The 15,474-nt window shown below is 47.4% G+C and overlaps 1 protein-coding gene across 2 annotated transcripts in view; it reads left to right on the top strand.

Annotated features, from left to right (window-relative positions):
* LOC148481760 (retinoic acid receptor RXR-alpha) overlaps positions 1–15,474 on the top strand; it is an 81,085-nt gene that overhangs the window by 45,990 nt on the left and 19,621 nt on the right. For both annotated transcript variants that reach the window (XM_088453039.1, XM_088453037.1), the window contains one exon: positions 14,574–14,743. In XM_088453039.1, the coding sequence (XP_088309165.1) occupies positions 14,574–14,743 (170 nt within the window). The remainder of the gene's footprint in view (positions 1–14,573; positions 14,744–15,474) is intronic.

The following is a 15,474-nucleotide window of genomic DNA, read 5'->3' as shown; positions in this document are numbered from 1 at the left end:
TGCCGGATGAGAGGACCCTATATAGTAACATTACTGTGCAGGATGAGCAGACCCTGTATACTAACATTACTGTGTGGGATGAGAGGACCCTATATAGTAACTACTGTTTAGGATGAGCGGACCCTATATAGTAACATTACTGTACTGGATGAGCGGACCCTGTATAGTAACATTACTGTACTGGATGAGCGGACCCTGTATAGTAGCATTACTGTGCCGGATGAGAGGACCCTATATTATTATTATTATTACCAGTTATTTATATAGTGCACACATCATCCGCAGCGCTTTACAGAGAATATTTAGCCATTCACATCAGTCCCTGCCGCAGTGGAGCTTACAATCTATATTCCCTACCACATACACACACATGCACACACATACACACTACGGGTAATTTGTGTTGGGAGCCAATTAACCTACCAGTATATTTTTGGAGTGTGGGAGGTAACCGGAGTACCCAGAGGAAACCCACGCAAGCACAGGGAGAATATACAAACTCCACACAGGTAGGGCCGTGGTGGGAACCGAACCCATGACCTCAGTGCTATGAGGCAGTAACGCTAACCATTACACCGTCTATGCTGCGTATATAGTAGTTACTGTGCCAGATGAGCAGACCCTATATAGTAACATTACTGTGCGGGATGAGAGGACCCTATATAGTAACATTACTGTGCGGGATGAGAGGACCCTATATAGTAACATTACTGTGCGGGATGAGCGGACCCTGTATAGTAACATTACTGTGCGGGATGAGAGGACCCTGTATAGTAACATTACTGTGCTGGATGATGTGACCCTATATAGTAGTTACTGTGCTGGATGATAGGACCCTATATAGTAACTGTGCGGGATGATTGGACCCTATATAGTAACATTACTGTGCTGGATGATATGACCCTATATAGTAACATTAATGTGCGAGATGAGAGGACCCTACATAGCAACATTACTGTGTGAGATGAGGGGACCCCTATTTAGTAACAATACATTGTGAGTTGAGAGGACCCTATATAGTAACATTACTGTGCAGGATGAGAGGACCCTATATAGAAACATTACTCTGCGGGATGAGAGGACCCTATATTGTAACATTACTGTGCAGGATGAGAGGACCCTATTTAGTAACATTACTCTGCAGGATGAGTGGACCCTATATAGTAACATTACTGTACTGTATATGACCCTATGTAGTAGTTACTGTGCTGGATGATATGACCCTATATAGTTATTGTGCGGGATGATAGGACCCTATATAGTAACATTACTCTGAAGGATGAGAGGACCCTATATAGTAACATTACTCTGCGGGATGAGAGGACTCTATATAGTAACATTACTGTGCGGGATGAGAGGACCCTATATAGTAGTTACTGTGCTGGATGATAGGACCTATTTAGTAACATTACTCTGCAGGATGAGAGGACACTATATAGTAACATTACTGTACTGTATATGACCCTACATAGTAGTTACTGTGCTGGATGATATGACCCTATATAGTTATTGTGCGGGATGATAGGACCCTATATAGTAACATTACTGTGCCAGATGAGCGGACCCCTATTTAGTAACAATACATTGCGAGATGAGAGGACCCTATATAGTAACATTACTGTGCGGGATGAAGAACCTTTATAGTAATATTACTGTGCAGGATGAGAGGACCCTATATAGTAACATTACTCTGTGGGATGAGAGGCCCCTATATAGTAACATTACTCTGCGGGATGAGAGGGCCCTATATAGTAACATTACTCTGATGGATGAGAGAACCCTATATAGTACCATTACTGTGCGGGATGAGAGGACCCTATATAGTAACATTAATGTACTGGATGATAGGACCCTATATAGTGGCATTACTGTGCTGGATGAGAGGATCCTATATAGTAACATTACTCTGCGGGATGAGAGGACCCTATATAGTAACATTACTGTGCAGGATGAGAGGACCCTATATAGTAACATTACTGTGCAGGATGAGAGGACCCTATATTGTAACATTACTGTGCAGGATGAGAGGACCCTATATAGTAACATTACTGTGCAGGATGAGAGGACCCTATATAGTAACATTAATCTGCCCGGATGAGAGAACCCTATATAGTGGCATTACTGTACAGGATGAGAGGACCCTATATTGTAACATTACTCTGCGGGATGAGAGGACCCTATATAGTGGCATTACTGTGCAGGATGAGAGGACCCTATATAGTAACATTACTCTGCCGGATGAGAGAACCCTATATAATAACATTATTGTGCAGGATGAGAAGACCCTATATACTAACATTACTGTGCGGGTTGAGGGGACCCTATAGTATGATATTATTGTATAATGTAATAAAATTGTTATGACCGCACCAAAGCCTGAGTGATCTGTAGGCTAAGCCCTTCAGGTATCAGGAGGCTGAAGTGGGGGGCAGGTAGGCTAGTGTCGGGGTGTAGGTACTTCATGGGATTAGGTTGTGGTCACATTCAGTGGCCAGGACAGACTAGGTAATAATAAGAGACAGGCAATGGCAAGGACAGCCTAGGTAATAATAAGAGATGGGCAGTGGTCAGGATAGACTAGGTAATAATGAGACAGGCAGTGGCCAGGACAGGCTAGGTAATAATAAGAGACAGGCAGTGGCCAGGACAGCCTAGGTAATAATAAGAGACAGGCAGTGGCCAGGACAGCCTAGGTAATAATAAGAGACGGGCAGTGGCCAGGACAGGCTAGGTAATAATAAGAGACGGGCAGTGGCCAGGACAGCCTAGGTAATAATAAGAGACAGGCAGTGGCCAGGACAGCCTAGGTAATAATAAGAGACAGGCAGTGGCCAGGACAGCCTAGGTAATAATAAGAGACGGGCAGTGGCCAGGACAGGCTAGGTAATAATAAGAGATGGGCAGTGGCCAGGACAGCCTAGGTAATAATAAGACAGGCAGTGGCCAGGACAGGCTAGGTAATAATAAGAGACGGGCAGTGGCCAGGACAGCCTAGGTAATAATAAGAGACGGGCAGTGGCCAGGACAGGCTAGGTAATAATAAGAGATGGGCAGTGGCCAGGATAGGCTAGGTAATAATAAGACAGGCAGTGGCCAGGACAGGCTAGGTAATAATAAGAGACGGGCAGTGGCCAGGACAGCCTAGGTAATAATAAGAGACAGGCAGTGGCCAGGACAGGCTAGGTAATAATAAGAGACAGGCAGTGGCCAGGACAGGCTAGGTAATAATAAGAGACGGGCAGTGGCCAGGACAGCCTAGGTAATAATAAGAGACAGGCAGTGGCCAGGACAGGCTAGGTAATAATGAGACGGGCAGTGGCCAGGATAGGCTAGGTAATAATAAGAGACACGGGCAGTGGCCAGGACAGGCTAGGTAAGGGTATGAGGAATTATACCGGGCACCACTGCTCGCCAGACAGAGCCGCTATGTGGCGGAGAGGACGAGCCGCAGGTGTCTCTGGATAACACAGAATAGAGAATCCGATTACACCTCAGTCATTTACTTCTGATATGTCCACATAACTCTATCATCAAATTGCGCCATATAGACCAGTTTGGCGCACCATGCAAAATGTGACTAAGCCGCACAATGAGTCTTTTTTTTGCTCAATATTTTACTCAATTTGTGGCTTTTTCACATTGCTAACGTGATAAAAGTACCAGGTACCCCGTGCACCTCTAATGTATTTGTGTGCTATAGCTGCGCTAATCCGACAAAAAAGGCGAGGCCGATATTCCTGAGCCTCGCCCTGCATCCCGCCATGTTGCGTCACGCAAAATGACAAGCATGTTGGCGTTCGGCTGCAATGTGAAGTATGAGACTTGCTATGCGTGGCGCAGCGTCTAAGTTTTTTCGCCATACAGCGCTGTGTGTATGAAGCCACATCAGTACCTGCTGTGGTTTACGTGGGGAGAGGCAATATAATGGGGCCCGCAAGACAGGTGGTATGATAAATCCTAGTACCCAGGTGTGTTCCACCTTCACAGGCCAAGATGGGCATAATAACTAGTAATAATATACATAGAATACATTATATGCAGAATTAACGCTTTATATGTTATATGTGGGCGGCGATAAGGTTCTCAGCCACTTTGTAGAATAACTTCTGCAGACTCTCTCCACACGTTGTGCTGCAGACTATCTCCACACGTTGTGTTGCAACTAAAGTGATTTCTTCGCTAGTTACACCTAATCTTCCAGTCTTGGACATAGCAATGACACTTCCCAGACCGCTGTATTCGGCTGCAGCAGTAACTACACTGTTAATCCATACAAACGAACACGTTACATACAATTAACATGGATGAGGTTGCTGGTTCTCAGCGGGGCTGACGTGCGGACTGCGGTGGCAATAACAGGCCGCGATTTCAAATTCCCACCGCATTCCCCATTCCATCCACCTGACGGTAACAGACGCTGCTTCCCCAATCTAATCATCCACTTACGTGCCAGCCAGCGTGCGCCAAGTACCCAGTGCCACATCATTCTATGTCGTTCTAGTGCGCGGACGCAGCGACGAGGAAAGACGTCTTTTAAACTTGAGCAAAATAATCGTTACTGATTTTGGTGTCCTCCCCGGACCCACCTCATAATAATTTATTATCCAAAGTCCAGAACTATTGCTGGGGTGCACTTTGTCTAGTTGTATCTGTACTGAGACGCCGGTTGGGTGTAGAGGGTGAACTGGGGGGATGACGACTTGTTTTTGCTGGTTCCTATATTGGAGAGGGGTCTATGATTTTCGTACAGTCAGCTGACGAGTTTGGTGCAGAGCTGACAGAGATGAACTGCAGACCGTCGATATTTAGCGGTGACTGGGCCTTGACATCGTTACCAAGCAGTCATATGAGGTCACATGCGCACCCCCTGGCCATTTTGGGTCACCAGCAGTGGTGTTTCTACTTGACATGCTACAGCGACAGTTAGAAGGGGAAGTGTGGACCTGAAAACAGGAAGTGGTTTGCGCTGTCGTGGGGCTGCTGGTTTTCTCCAGCGGTTCACAAACCGACCGCAATCTCTAGGACCTGTGTGGGCGGGGGTTTTGGAAGCACCCATTGGAGAAGGAGGCAAATAGCTGACTCTTTCCTTTTCTGCGGTTACTCTGTGTCACTAGCATGAGATCTTGTGAGCAGGAGATTAATAAAAAAAATGGTGTCAGCTAAAAAAGAAAAAAGAAGATAAATCTACAATTCCGCCGAGAGAGAGACCTCTTCCGGGCTGGAGATCTGGGTGGTGTTTCCAAGCAGTTGTATTGTCAGGAGAGCTTCCACCACAATCAGTTATATATATATATATATATATATATATATATATATATATACTCCCTGCATTCCAGCCCCACATAGCTAAAGCTTTATACGTCCCAAATTTTCCCTACTAGTACAAGGGAGTGGTGCAGAGCAGGACAGTGAGACGCCCACCAGATATGCCCAGGGGGTCCGTGCACCAGGAGGCGGCGGGCTCGAGCACCCTCGTGTTCTGATACTAGTTGCGATAATGAGGCCTTACAGAGTGCTGAGATAAAAATAACACACAATGCGCAAACCAGTATAAACGTAAATGGTAACAACAATAATAGTGTATTAGTAATAAAGTGCAACAAACAGGCACATAATGAGTTCTGGTCTCTCCGGGGAATGGCGTTCTATACTGGCCTGTGCGTCTTCTGTAGCTCCGGAGCCTTAGACCAGCGTCTTTTTTCGCCATAGAGCTCCTGTGAGGTGTGTGAGCTTCAGGTACCAGGAATGAAATAACCCCTGGGAGCACAGGTGCTCTAATTACAATCCCACCACCTGCTGGAGGCATTGGGCCGTATTCAATTAGGCTGCGAAAAGTCGAAATTGGTGATAATTTATCGGCGATGACGTCATATTCACATGTTTCAATTATCCCCGTATTCAATTTCAAAGGGCCTGATTCAGAGCCGTTCGCTATTTGCGGTCGTTCGTTCAAAAACAAGGGGTGGCTATTCAAATGATCCGTTCGCAAATTGCAGTCTGTTCACACCTCTAAGTCTGAACGAGCGAGCAAAACATACGCTCGTTTATTTGATAAAAACGCCCCCTGGCCGCACGCACCATACGTCATGTCCGCTATTTATTAGATTAATCGAGTACATCGTACAGCGTATGAACTGCTCGCTATTCTTGTGGTTGGTGTTTTCAACCGCTATTTTGCGAGCAGTTCTGAGTTAAAAAAAAAACAAGTGACGTGGTCAATGACGCTGCTGTATTAATTATGCACTCCCTTAAAACGCCCGTTTTGACCTTTAAGCACGCCTGCGAACAGATCTCCACTCCCCGTTTTCAAGCACCTTCCCCTGTTACCACCCACATACGCCTCATTCTGTCACTCAAAATAGCAGGCACTCGCTATATTGCGTACAAATGATTTTCGGCCGCACTGACTGGTTCGCGCATGCGTACTAAAAACCGTACGCATGCGCAGATGTGCGAACATCGCTCGGAACGAGCGTACTGCCGCTAGCGAGTGGCTCTGAATGAGGGCCAAAGAATTTTCACTGGTGCGAAAAGTCTTTGAAAAAAAAACGGGGATACGTTTTTACCGTGGCGAAAAAAAGTGCAGAATTGGGGTTATGGGGTGCAGGCTTAAAAAAAAAATAGCCTGCACCCCTGGGATTAGCCCCTAAAAATTAACTGTGTCAAAAAAAAGTTTCATAAAAAAATATTTACATTTTGGGGTTTAAAAAAAAAAAATATTGGGAACATGTTTTTAAATTACGAAATTAATTCGGGGGGGGTTCCCAAGTATGCGGCAGGTGTTTAAAAGAATGCGGGTGGTAGTGGCAATTGCATTTTTGAAGAATTTTCAAAATGCGCTTTAGGGACCTTTCATGTACCCCAAATTTGATAATTTATTTATTTTATTTTTTTTAAATAACTATTCCTAAGTGCTATTCTTCACCCCTTCTTCATAGCCGCAAAATATGCACCTGCCGCGGCTATTACAAACCCCGACTTCCTTCACTAGGCAAAAATGGGGGTACCCATAGTGATCCCCCAGGTCTGGACATCTTTAGGGGGGTCCCTGGCACATTTCCCGAAAATTCACGTTTTTTTTTTTGTAGATCCAAATTCGCCGGGTCCCGTTTTCGCTCCTTTTAAATTGAATACGGGGATACTTGTGACTGCAGCCAGACTGTCATATCACATAGGACGTCAGTGAGGATTTAACATCAGGGGTCCGTGACCATGTAACAAGGCTAATTCCTGCCAGGAGCCCTGTGAGGAAGCATCTGTAAGGAATTCCCTTCTCATTCCTGAGCACCAGCAGGATCTCAATGTTCCGTTCAAGGTGGCTGTTCTCCAAGGCCGTGCCCCCGTCACATTCCTGCCGGTCTGCAGGGACACGGCCGGAGCGGAGGAAGAGGATGCCGCCGCCTCACCAGCCGTTTACGCTGTGCCAGTTCAGTGTAACCGGGGGGCCATAGAGGTCAAAGTTTGTTTGTAGTTACAGCAAGATATATATTAATCTGTGGTGGATTTGGTCCTTATACCCCATATTCTATAATGTTGTTGTTGTTTTTTTTTGGGGGGGGGGGTGTATGACAACATTTTACGTGTCGACATTCTGATCGGATACCGTTATCTTGCTATATTAACGTCAGCATTTTTACACCTCAATTGTAGATGTTTGAAGCCTGAAACAACATACATATATAACCAATATGATCCAGATGGCGCTAATAATGCAGACCGCACAGCCGCCCCGTCAAAGACCTGTTTAAAAACTTTCCTGGTTCCTCTCCTGTTCTAGAAAACATTGGAACGACACGTTTTACAGCACAGATTCACTAACATACTGTAGTATTGCAAAGTGATTTATTCCTTTCTCTGGGCCTGATTCAGACCCGGTCGCAAGCGCTGAGCACTCGCAACCGGGTTGATGGTGGCCCAGAGCGCATGCGCACGACGGAGGTGGCTCCGTCGTGCGCATGCGCGAGACCCATATAGCGTCGGGCAATCTGTCGCTCCGGGTCTCGCACCAAAGGGGGCGTGCTGTCAATGTTGAGCGACAGCACGCCCCTTTTTGGTGGGCGGGCCGGGGGGTGGCTGCCCAGACGGAGGCGTTCCCATGAGAACGCCTACCGTCTGGGGGGGACGGCCCCACTGACATCACAAGTGATGTCAGTGGAAGAGATTTCGGCTCTGTTAGAACCGAAAGCTTTCTGGGGCTTGCGGCCACGAGACCCTACCACAAGGGTCTCGTCGCAAGCCCAATGGTCGCGATGGTCTTGACCATCGCGACCATCATCCTGGCCGCTCGCATTAGCTGTGGGTGGCAACCCACAGCAATGCGAGCGGCCAGGAGGCTGCTCCATAAAAAAAAAAAAAAGACGCCCAGATTCAGAGTGAGCGCTCTAACAGAGCGTCCGGCTCTGAATCCGGGCCTCTGTCTCTATCTCGGCCTCGCTTGTCCCAGGCGCTGGAAACGCCACGTTGTTGTGTTTACTACAGAATTATATCTCCAACTAGAGAAAAATGTTCAAGATTTACAGTATATTTTTACATAAAAAGTTCGCAGGTAAATGAACCATGAATTGGCAACAACGTAGCATCGTCGAATATGTAACTCGGGGGTATTCAACATGGCCCCCTCCCCCCGAGCTGCTTCGGAACTATACATCCCAGCATGCCCTAATAGCAAAACTGTGGCAGGACTTGCTGGGATTTGTAGTTCCACAGCTGCTGGTGGGCCGCACGTTGAATATCCCTGATCTAATAAAACAGGCTTAGGTGATCTGCGTCCACAAAATGTGCAATGGCTGCCAAGGCATGCTGGGACTTGTAGTTATACAAGAGTAGGAAAACCGCAGGTTGAATACCTCACCTCTTTAGGTAACATTGTCCAGACTGCAGGGAAGTTAGTAGGGACGTGACCACCCGCCATGAAGCCTTTGGGGTGTGGGGCAAGTCATTGGTCTTTTCATTGGTGGAGATGGGAGTGTGGAAGTGTCAACAAGGCCCAATTAGGAGCAGAATAAAGGTAGGGATTCCCGCAGGACGGGATGGTCATATACAAATATAAAACACAATAGGAACGGTGCAGTTATAGAAAATGGCATTTTTATAGCCCCAATAGAAACGTTAAATTGTGGCGGAATTAACAGTTTACGATAAAACTCCAGTTTTTAAACCTCGGTCCTGATTGCGAGTCGCACCCAAAGCGGCCACAAGAGCGGACGGCGGCGGCGGCTGCCAGATCTCCAGCCTCCTGCTAATGTTATTGTCTGCACGGCTTTATGCGTACAGCCGCCGTACGCACGGTTTTCAATCTACAACTGCAAACGTCATCATTAGTATTGGCACGTATGTCCGCCCCATGCTGGGGGCAAAGGATCCAGCACAGTAGTCTGGCTACACGCCCACGAAACTGATCTCTTTGCGGGTGTTTGCATGATGGCCGACCAGTTCACCCCCCAGAAATGCCATTTCACGGACTGAGCGAACCAGCAACACATGGAGCCTGGGTCCAGGCGGGTGTGCGTGTTGCGGCGCCTACACGGTTATGCTAATAATCACTAGATGCGGGCGCGACCCAGAATCAGGTCATGTTATGTTCTATCAAGGGGCCCATTCGCATAGGTCTAGATCCCTGTGTTGTAAACTTCATCATACTAAAGGCTATGGCAGAAATGAATATATTTCACCTAGCAGACACCCTTGTTATCTAAAAGCCCCCTTACATCTGCCTGCCATTTCCCCAATGTTACCAGATCCGCCGGTCGGAAACGCAGATCGGCGTCCATCGATGTTCTCCAATCCATTGGGGAATCGGTGAAATTCACGATTTGATGATTCCGATCATATTTTCGTTGGAATCTGCAAATCAGGGAAATCTAACTTGTTGGATTTCACTGATGGCCCGGCGTCTGGGAATCGGGATTTGCCCCACTACATCGCAGATGTATGGGGGCCTTAACTTACAACAAGCTATTGTCCTCTGTTATCAGGAATTTAGGCTTTCATACAATGTGCTTACTGGCAGGAAGTATGGTGTGCTCAGGGTAAATTCTCCCCAGTCGCTGCCTTTTCCTTTAGCTCTGATAACTTTCTGTAACTTGTGTATTATATAAGACAGACAGAGGAATGCTACTAATGCTCGCCCTCTTCTCCTCTGTATTGAGCCCCTTCACCTTCTCTTCCCTCCAGTGGTCCCTGCTTCCAGTTTCTGCACCCTAGGGGTGACTGTCCCAATGTCAGTCTGCCTCTAAGTGGAAGCCTAGTGAATGAATGAACTGAATGAAAGGTAGGAATGAGAGTTTATTGGAGCAAATAGCTGGCAATTCCATATTCCCTAGGTAACAATAACGTATAGCAGCAATTTATTAAGTTATTACAGACTATGGCTCCACGTCTGGAGTGATGTTCACACATAGCAGAATTACAGTCATCCCGGATTGCAGCAATATCGTCTGTTCTGCAGGAGCCTCAGGATTATGACCTTTAACTGATCAAAAGAACATGTATGTCAGTAAGGTCGGTCACCCACCAGTGTTACATTAAATGCCTGTGGCCGTGTATGTCAAATTAAGGCTACTTTGGTATTTAACACTAACTTGGCGGCTCAGACAGAGAAGCACCTCCCCCCTGACCTGCCGGCTCAGACAGAGAAGCACCTCCCCCCTGACCTGCCGGCTCAGACAGAGAAGCACCTCACTCCTGACCTGCCGGCTCAGACAGAGAAGCACCTCCCTCCTGACCTGCTGGCTCAGACAGAGAAGCACCTCCCTCCTGACCTCCCGGCTCAGACAGAGAAGCACCTCCCTCCTGACCTGCCGGCTCAGACAGAGAAGCACCTCCCCCCTGACCTCCCGGCTCAGACAGAGAAGCACCTCCCCCCTGACCTCCTAGTTCAGACAGAGAAGCACCTCCCTCCTGACCTCCCGGCTCAGACAGAGAAGCACCTCCCCCCTGACCTCCTAGTTCAGACAGAGAAGCACCTCCCCCCTGACCTCCTAGTTCAGACAGAGAAGCACCTCCCTCCTGACTTAGATAAGCACCTCACTCGTGACCTGCTGACTCAGAGAAGTACCTCCCTCAAGACCTGCCGCCTTCTTTCTAACCTCCTGGATCAGACAGAGAAGCACCTCCCCGCTGACCTGCCGGCTCAGAGAAGCACCTCCCACCTGACCTGCCGTCTCAGAGAAGCACCTCCCACCTGACCTGCCGGCTCAGAGAAGCACCTCCCCGCTGACCTGCCGGCTCAGAGAAGCACCTCCCCGCTGACCTGCCGGCTCAGAGAGGCACCTCCCCGCTGACCTGCCGGCTCAGAGAGGCACCTCCCTCCTGACCTGCCGGCTCAGAGAGGCACCTCCCTCCTGACCTGCCGGCTCAGAGAGGCACCTCCCTCCTGACCTGCCGGCTCAGAGAGGCACCTCCCTCCTGACCTGCCGGCTCAGAGAGGCACCTCCCTCCTGACCTGCCGGCTCAGAGAGGCACCTCCCTCCTGACCTGCCGGCTCAGAGAGGCACCTCCCTCCTGACCTGCCGGCTCAGAGAGGCACCTCCCTCCTGACCTGCCGGCTCAGAGAGGCACCTCCCTCCTGACCTGCCGGCTCAGAGAGGCACCTCCCTCCTGACCTGCCGGCTCAGAGAGGCACCTCCCTCCTGACCTGCCGGCTCAGAGAGGCACCTCCCTCCTGACCTGCCGGCTCAGAGAGGCACCTCCCTCCTGACCTGCCGGCTCAGAGAGGCACCTCCCTCCTGACCTGCCGGCTCAGAGAAGCACCTCCCTCCTGACCTGCCGGCTCAGAGAGGCACCTCCCCCCTGACCTGCCGGCATTTGCACACATTTGGTTATGGATAACTGCTTCTCTTATATTAGGTGTATTAGCCCCATACTGGGCAGTCTTTCCTATATATTAATGTGGAATAGAGCAGAGCAGATTGTGTGCTACAAGGCATTGTAGGGCGATGATGATGAAATGATTCCGGATCACACAGGGCCAGGATGCAGAGCTTGGAATGAAGCCGTTTGCTCTTAGTGACTTTCACAATCCTAACACGACGTGAACTTTGGCAGCAGATTTCCCACCAGTAAAAAACCCCTCCATTAGCAGCTCCAGAAAGAAATGTAATCATGTTAAATAATTTGGAAAGGCTGGAATTTGAGGGTTGTCTCCAGAAATGCAGCCAGCAGACGGTTCTTTCCCATGATTCATGTGTGCGAGAAGTGAACAGCCTTTGGCTCGCGTGCGTCTCGACATCAACAACGTTCACAGCATATGGTACAGAGAACAATATTAAATGCAATTAGACACACTTCCTCCAGAATGTCATGCAAGAAAGCTGCTCGCTGAACTGAACGTGAGCGAGATGTAACGGGCAAGGAATGGGTTAGCGGTCTGGATACACCAGCATGGCATAGGTTTATATGATGAACTGGATGGGAGGCGGAGGCTATTGCAGGATTACAGCAACGCAGAGAACTACAATCCCCATCATCCTGTCACCAGATGTGTCCTTCATAGCAGCCACCACAAGGGGGCGCCAAGCTCAGACTGATTTTATTTATCTACATTCTTTACACCCTAAGAGCTGTATTCAATTTGAGCCGAGCCGCGATACTTTTTCGCGGCCCGGATTTTTCGCCTACTTCGCCTGTTTGTAAGCGGAAAAGTATTGTGCGCTTGCACGCTTTACCCCGTATTCAATTTGAAAGTACGCGAAAATGGGACCCAGCAAAACTTTAACAGGCGGAAAGTACTGTCAGATTTGGGGAAATCAGCCTGACACCCCCCAAATGATGCTCTGACATGGGGGTTAGCTATGGTGCCCCCCGATTTGGCTTGCTGAAGGTATCTGGTGTTTTTAAACGGGCTCAATAGCTGCTAAATAGCGTTTTTCTATACATGGTGCAGAATAGTATTTAGGAGTTTTTTTTCCAGAAAATAACTTATCCCAGCACATTTGGGGTACTTGAAAAAGGGGGTCAGCATATTTAAAAGTTGCTTAAGCTAAGTGGAAAAAATCGTGAAAAATCCACGTTCCGCAAGCACCTGCAGTAAAAAAAAACACTTGGGGCATACTTGGGGACCCCCCCAGAGTCAAGTTCGCTAGTTTTTAACTTTGTACCCCAACTTTTTTTTTTCACCCCCTTTTTCAAAGTAATTTTTTTGGGGTGTCCTTAAGTTGTTTTTTTTTACATTTTTTTGACACAGTTTACCTTTGGGGGACTGTCTGAAGGCTGCAGGGGGGTTCCCGCAACGTTGCACCCCAAAACCCCAATTCTGCACTTTTATCCGCCTGCCATTCATAGGCATTACATTGCATTGACTTTGTCAATTGAATATGGGGTAAAACCAAAACAGGTGAAAATGACGTCATCGGCGAAATTATAAAAGTATCGCGGATCCGGACTTTTCGCCTCAAATTGAATACGGGCCTAAATTGTTTCACTTTTATCAATGTAGATTTAAATTTTACTAAAACCATAGCGTCAGTATAGACTGGGTTACAGTGTAATAGACTTCTGACATGTATACAGCTTTTATACAATATTCCTCATCAAATTACAAAATATGAAATGAAAGAATTGTTATTTTATATTACACTGTTCAGTCCATTCCTCAGCTGTACGTTCAGTCAGTGTTTGGCAGATGTACTGAGGTAAAATTATTCCTATATATTATCATCGTCACAACTGTGTATGTGATCAGCGATAATACACATAAAGCTTTCTTATCAGCCATTTCTGTCTCCGGCTCTGCGCATTTGTTACTGACAGGAAGTCTGATACGACTAGGAGAAACGGCCTCCCCCACAGCCGTGTCTTATTTCCAAGGTCTTCAGCTCTGATTAGTGCCTGAAACATGTATGACATATGTAATAAATTACTATATGCGTAATATATTAGTGTGTGTGTATAATATATATAGCAGGGTGCAGGTGATGTTTATTATAAAAAAACAAACAGTGCTGTAATAAGCTGGCAATGCTCTATAACCGCCTCAAATCTAGCGCAATGCCCAATAATAATCCCTGTCATTCAGTATTGTCCTCTTTATAATGCTGCCATAGATGGCCGCTATCGGTATCCGCGGCGATCGCGCAGCTCCGGTAGTTGTGACCCCGCTAATGCTGTGTGTTCATCACTCGTCTGTCAGCAATACCGTAGAAAGACTACTGCAACGTTCCACAAACCTGCGCAATCCGCTATACGGACAGCGCAAATCTAAATGAATGCAAAATGATAAATCACTGGACTAAGCATGTCCTGGAAATGTGGAGACATAGGGGGGTGCAAAGAACCAGAATTCACAGTATGCGTGTAAACTGGGGGGCACAGTACACAAGTGTGTGTGTGTGTATATATATATATATATATATATATATATTATACACACACACTGATGAGCACAAGAGGAAAGGGCTGTAATTCACAGTAACCAATCAGGGTGTAATCTGCACTAGATAAATGAGGGGATGTGATTGGCCACAGCGGACGACACCATGGAGAACTTGTTGATCGTAGCTTGGATGACGTACGTTGGCGTATCGCTATGGGCCTGTCTGTGACGCATCCTCACTCTCCCCATTCTTCTTGTGCAGCTGTACAGGAGGAGCGACAGCGGGGAAAGGACCGCAACGAGAACGAGATAGAGTGCAGCAGTAGCGCCAATGAAGACATGCCGGTGGAGAAAATCCTGGAGGCCGAGCTGGCGGTAGAACCAAAGACAGAGACCTACATCGAGGCCAACATGGGCCTGGCGCCCAACTCTGTAAGTGACCTTCTGCTGTGTGTGGAGTGACTGATATTATCAGTATACAATATTCCTATGTATACAGCCCGATTCCTCCGCTGCTACAATACACAGCAGTTATAGCAAAGTCCAGACACATTACAATAATCACATTTTTATTTCTATTAATTGTTCACATCAATCCCCAGGATCCGAACTTCCCCTGCGGAGTAAATCCTCCTCTATCTGCCGGTCCCCCATCATTCTAGGTCGCTGTGCGTCTTCCAGCTGCATACGGCACATTATAACCCTGACAGTTACACGTATGTACTGTCCTCATGTCAGGGGTCTGTATACATTCGTCACTTATTGTCCCCGTTATAGAGAGAGAGGGGAACCTGGATTTCATCTTTCTTTGTCTCTAAACATAAACCTCTATTCATAGTGAATTAGCAGAACAGGCCCAGCAATGCCATGTTAAATTCATTTGTAAGTGGCTGATAAATAGTTAATACTGTATGCGAAAACCTACACGGGAAGCAGACAGGTACTGGATGTACGATGTGTATTTATAGATGTGACAGAGAGTGAGATAAAAGCCGGGAGCTTTATAATGTTGCAGGAATGTAACACAATGAATTTGCTTTTATGCTAGAAAGGAAAGTAAAAGCATTGTACTGGCCCCTACTGATGGCGTGAGTTCTCCCCTCTCCATACATGTCTGGGGTTGATGTGATACTGATGGGGTGAGTTCTCCCCTCTCCATACAT

The sequence above is a fragment of the Taudactylus pleione genome, unplaced genomic scaffold (genome assembly GCF_031769625.1).
Source record: "Taudactylus pleione unplaced genomic scaffold, aTauple2 ptg000566l, whole genome shotgun sequence".
In the NCBI taxonomy this organism is placed as follows: domain Eukaryota; kingdom Metazoa; phylum Chordata; class Amphibia; order Anura; family Myobatrachidae; genus Taudactylus; species Taudactylus pleione.
Note: the sequence above shows the minus strand (reverse complement) of the source record. Positions and strands in the feature narration are given on the sequence as shown.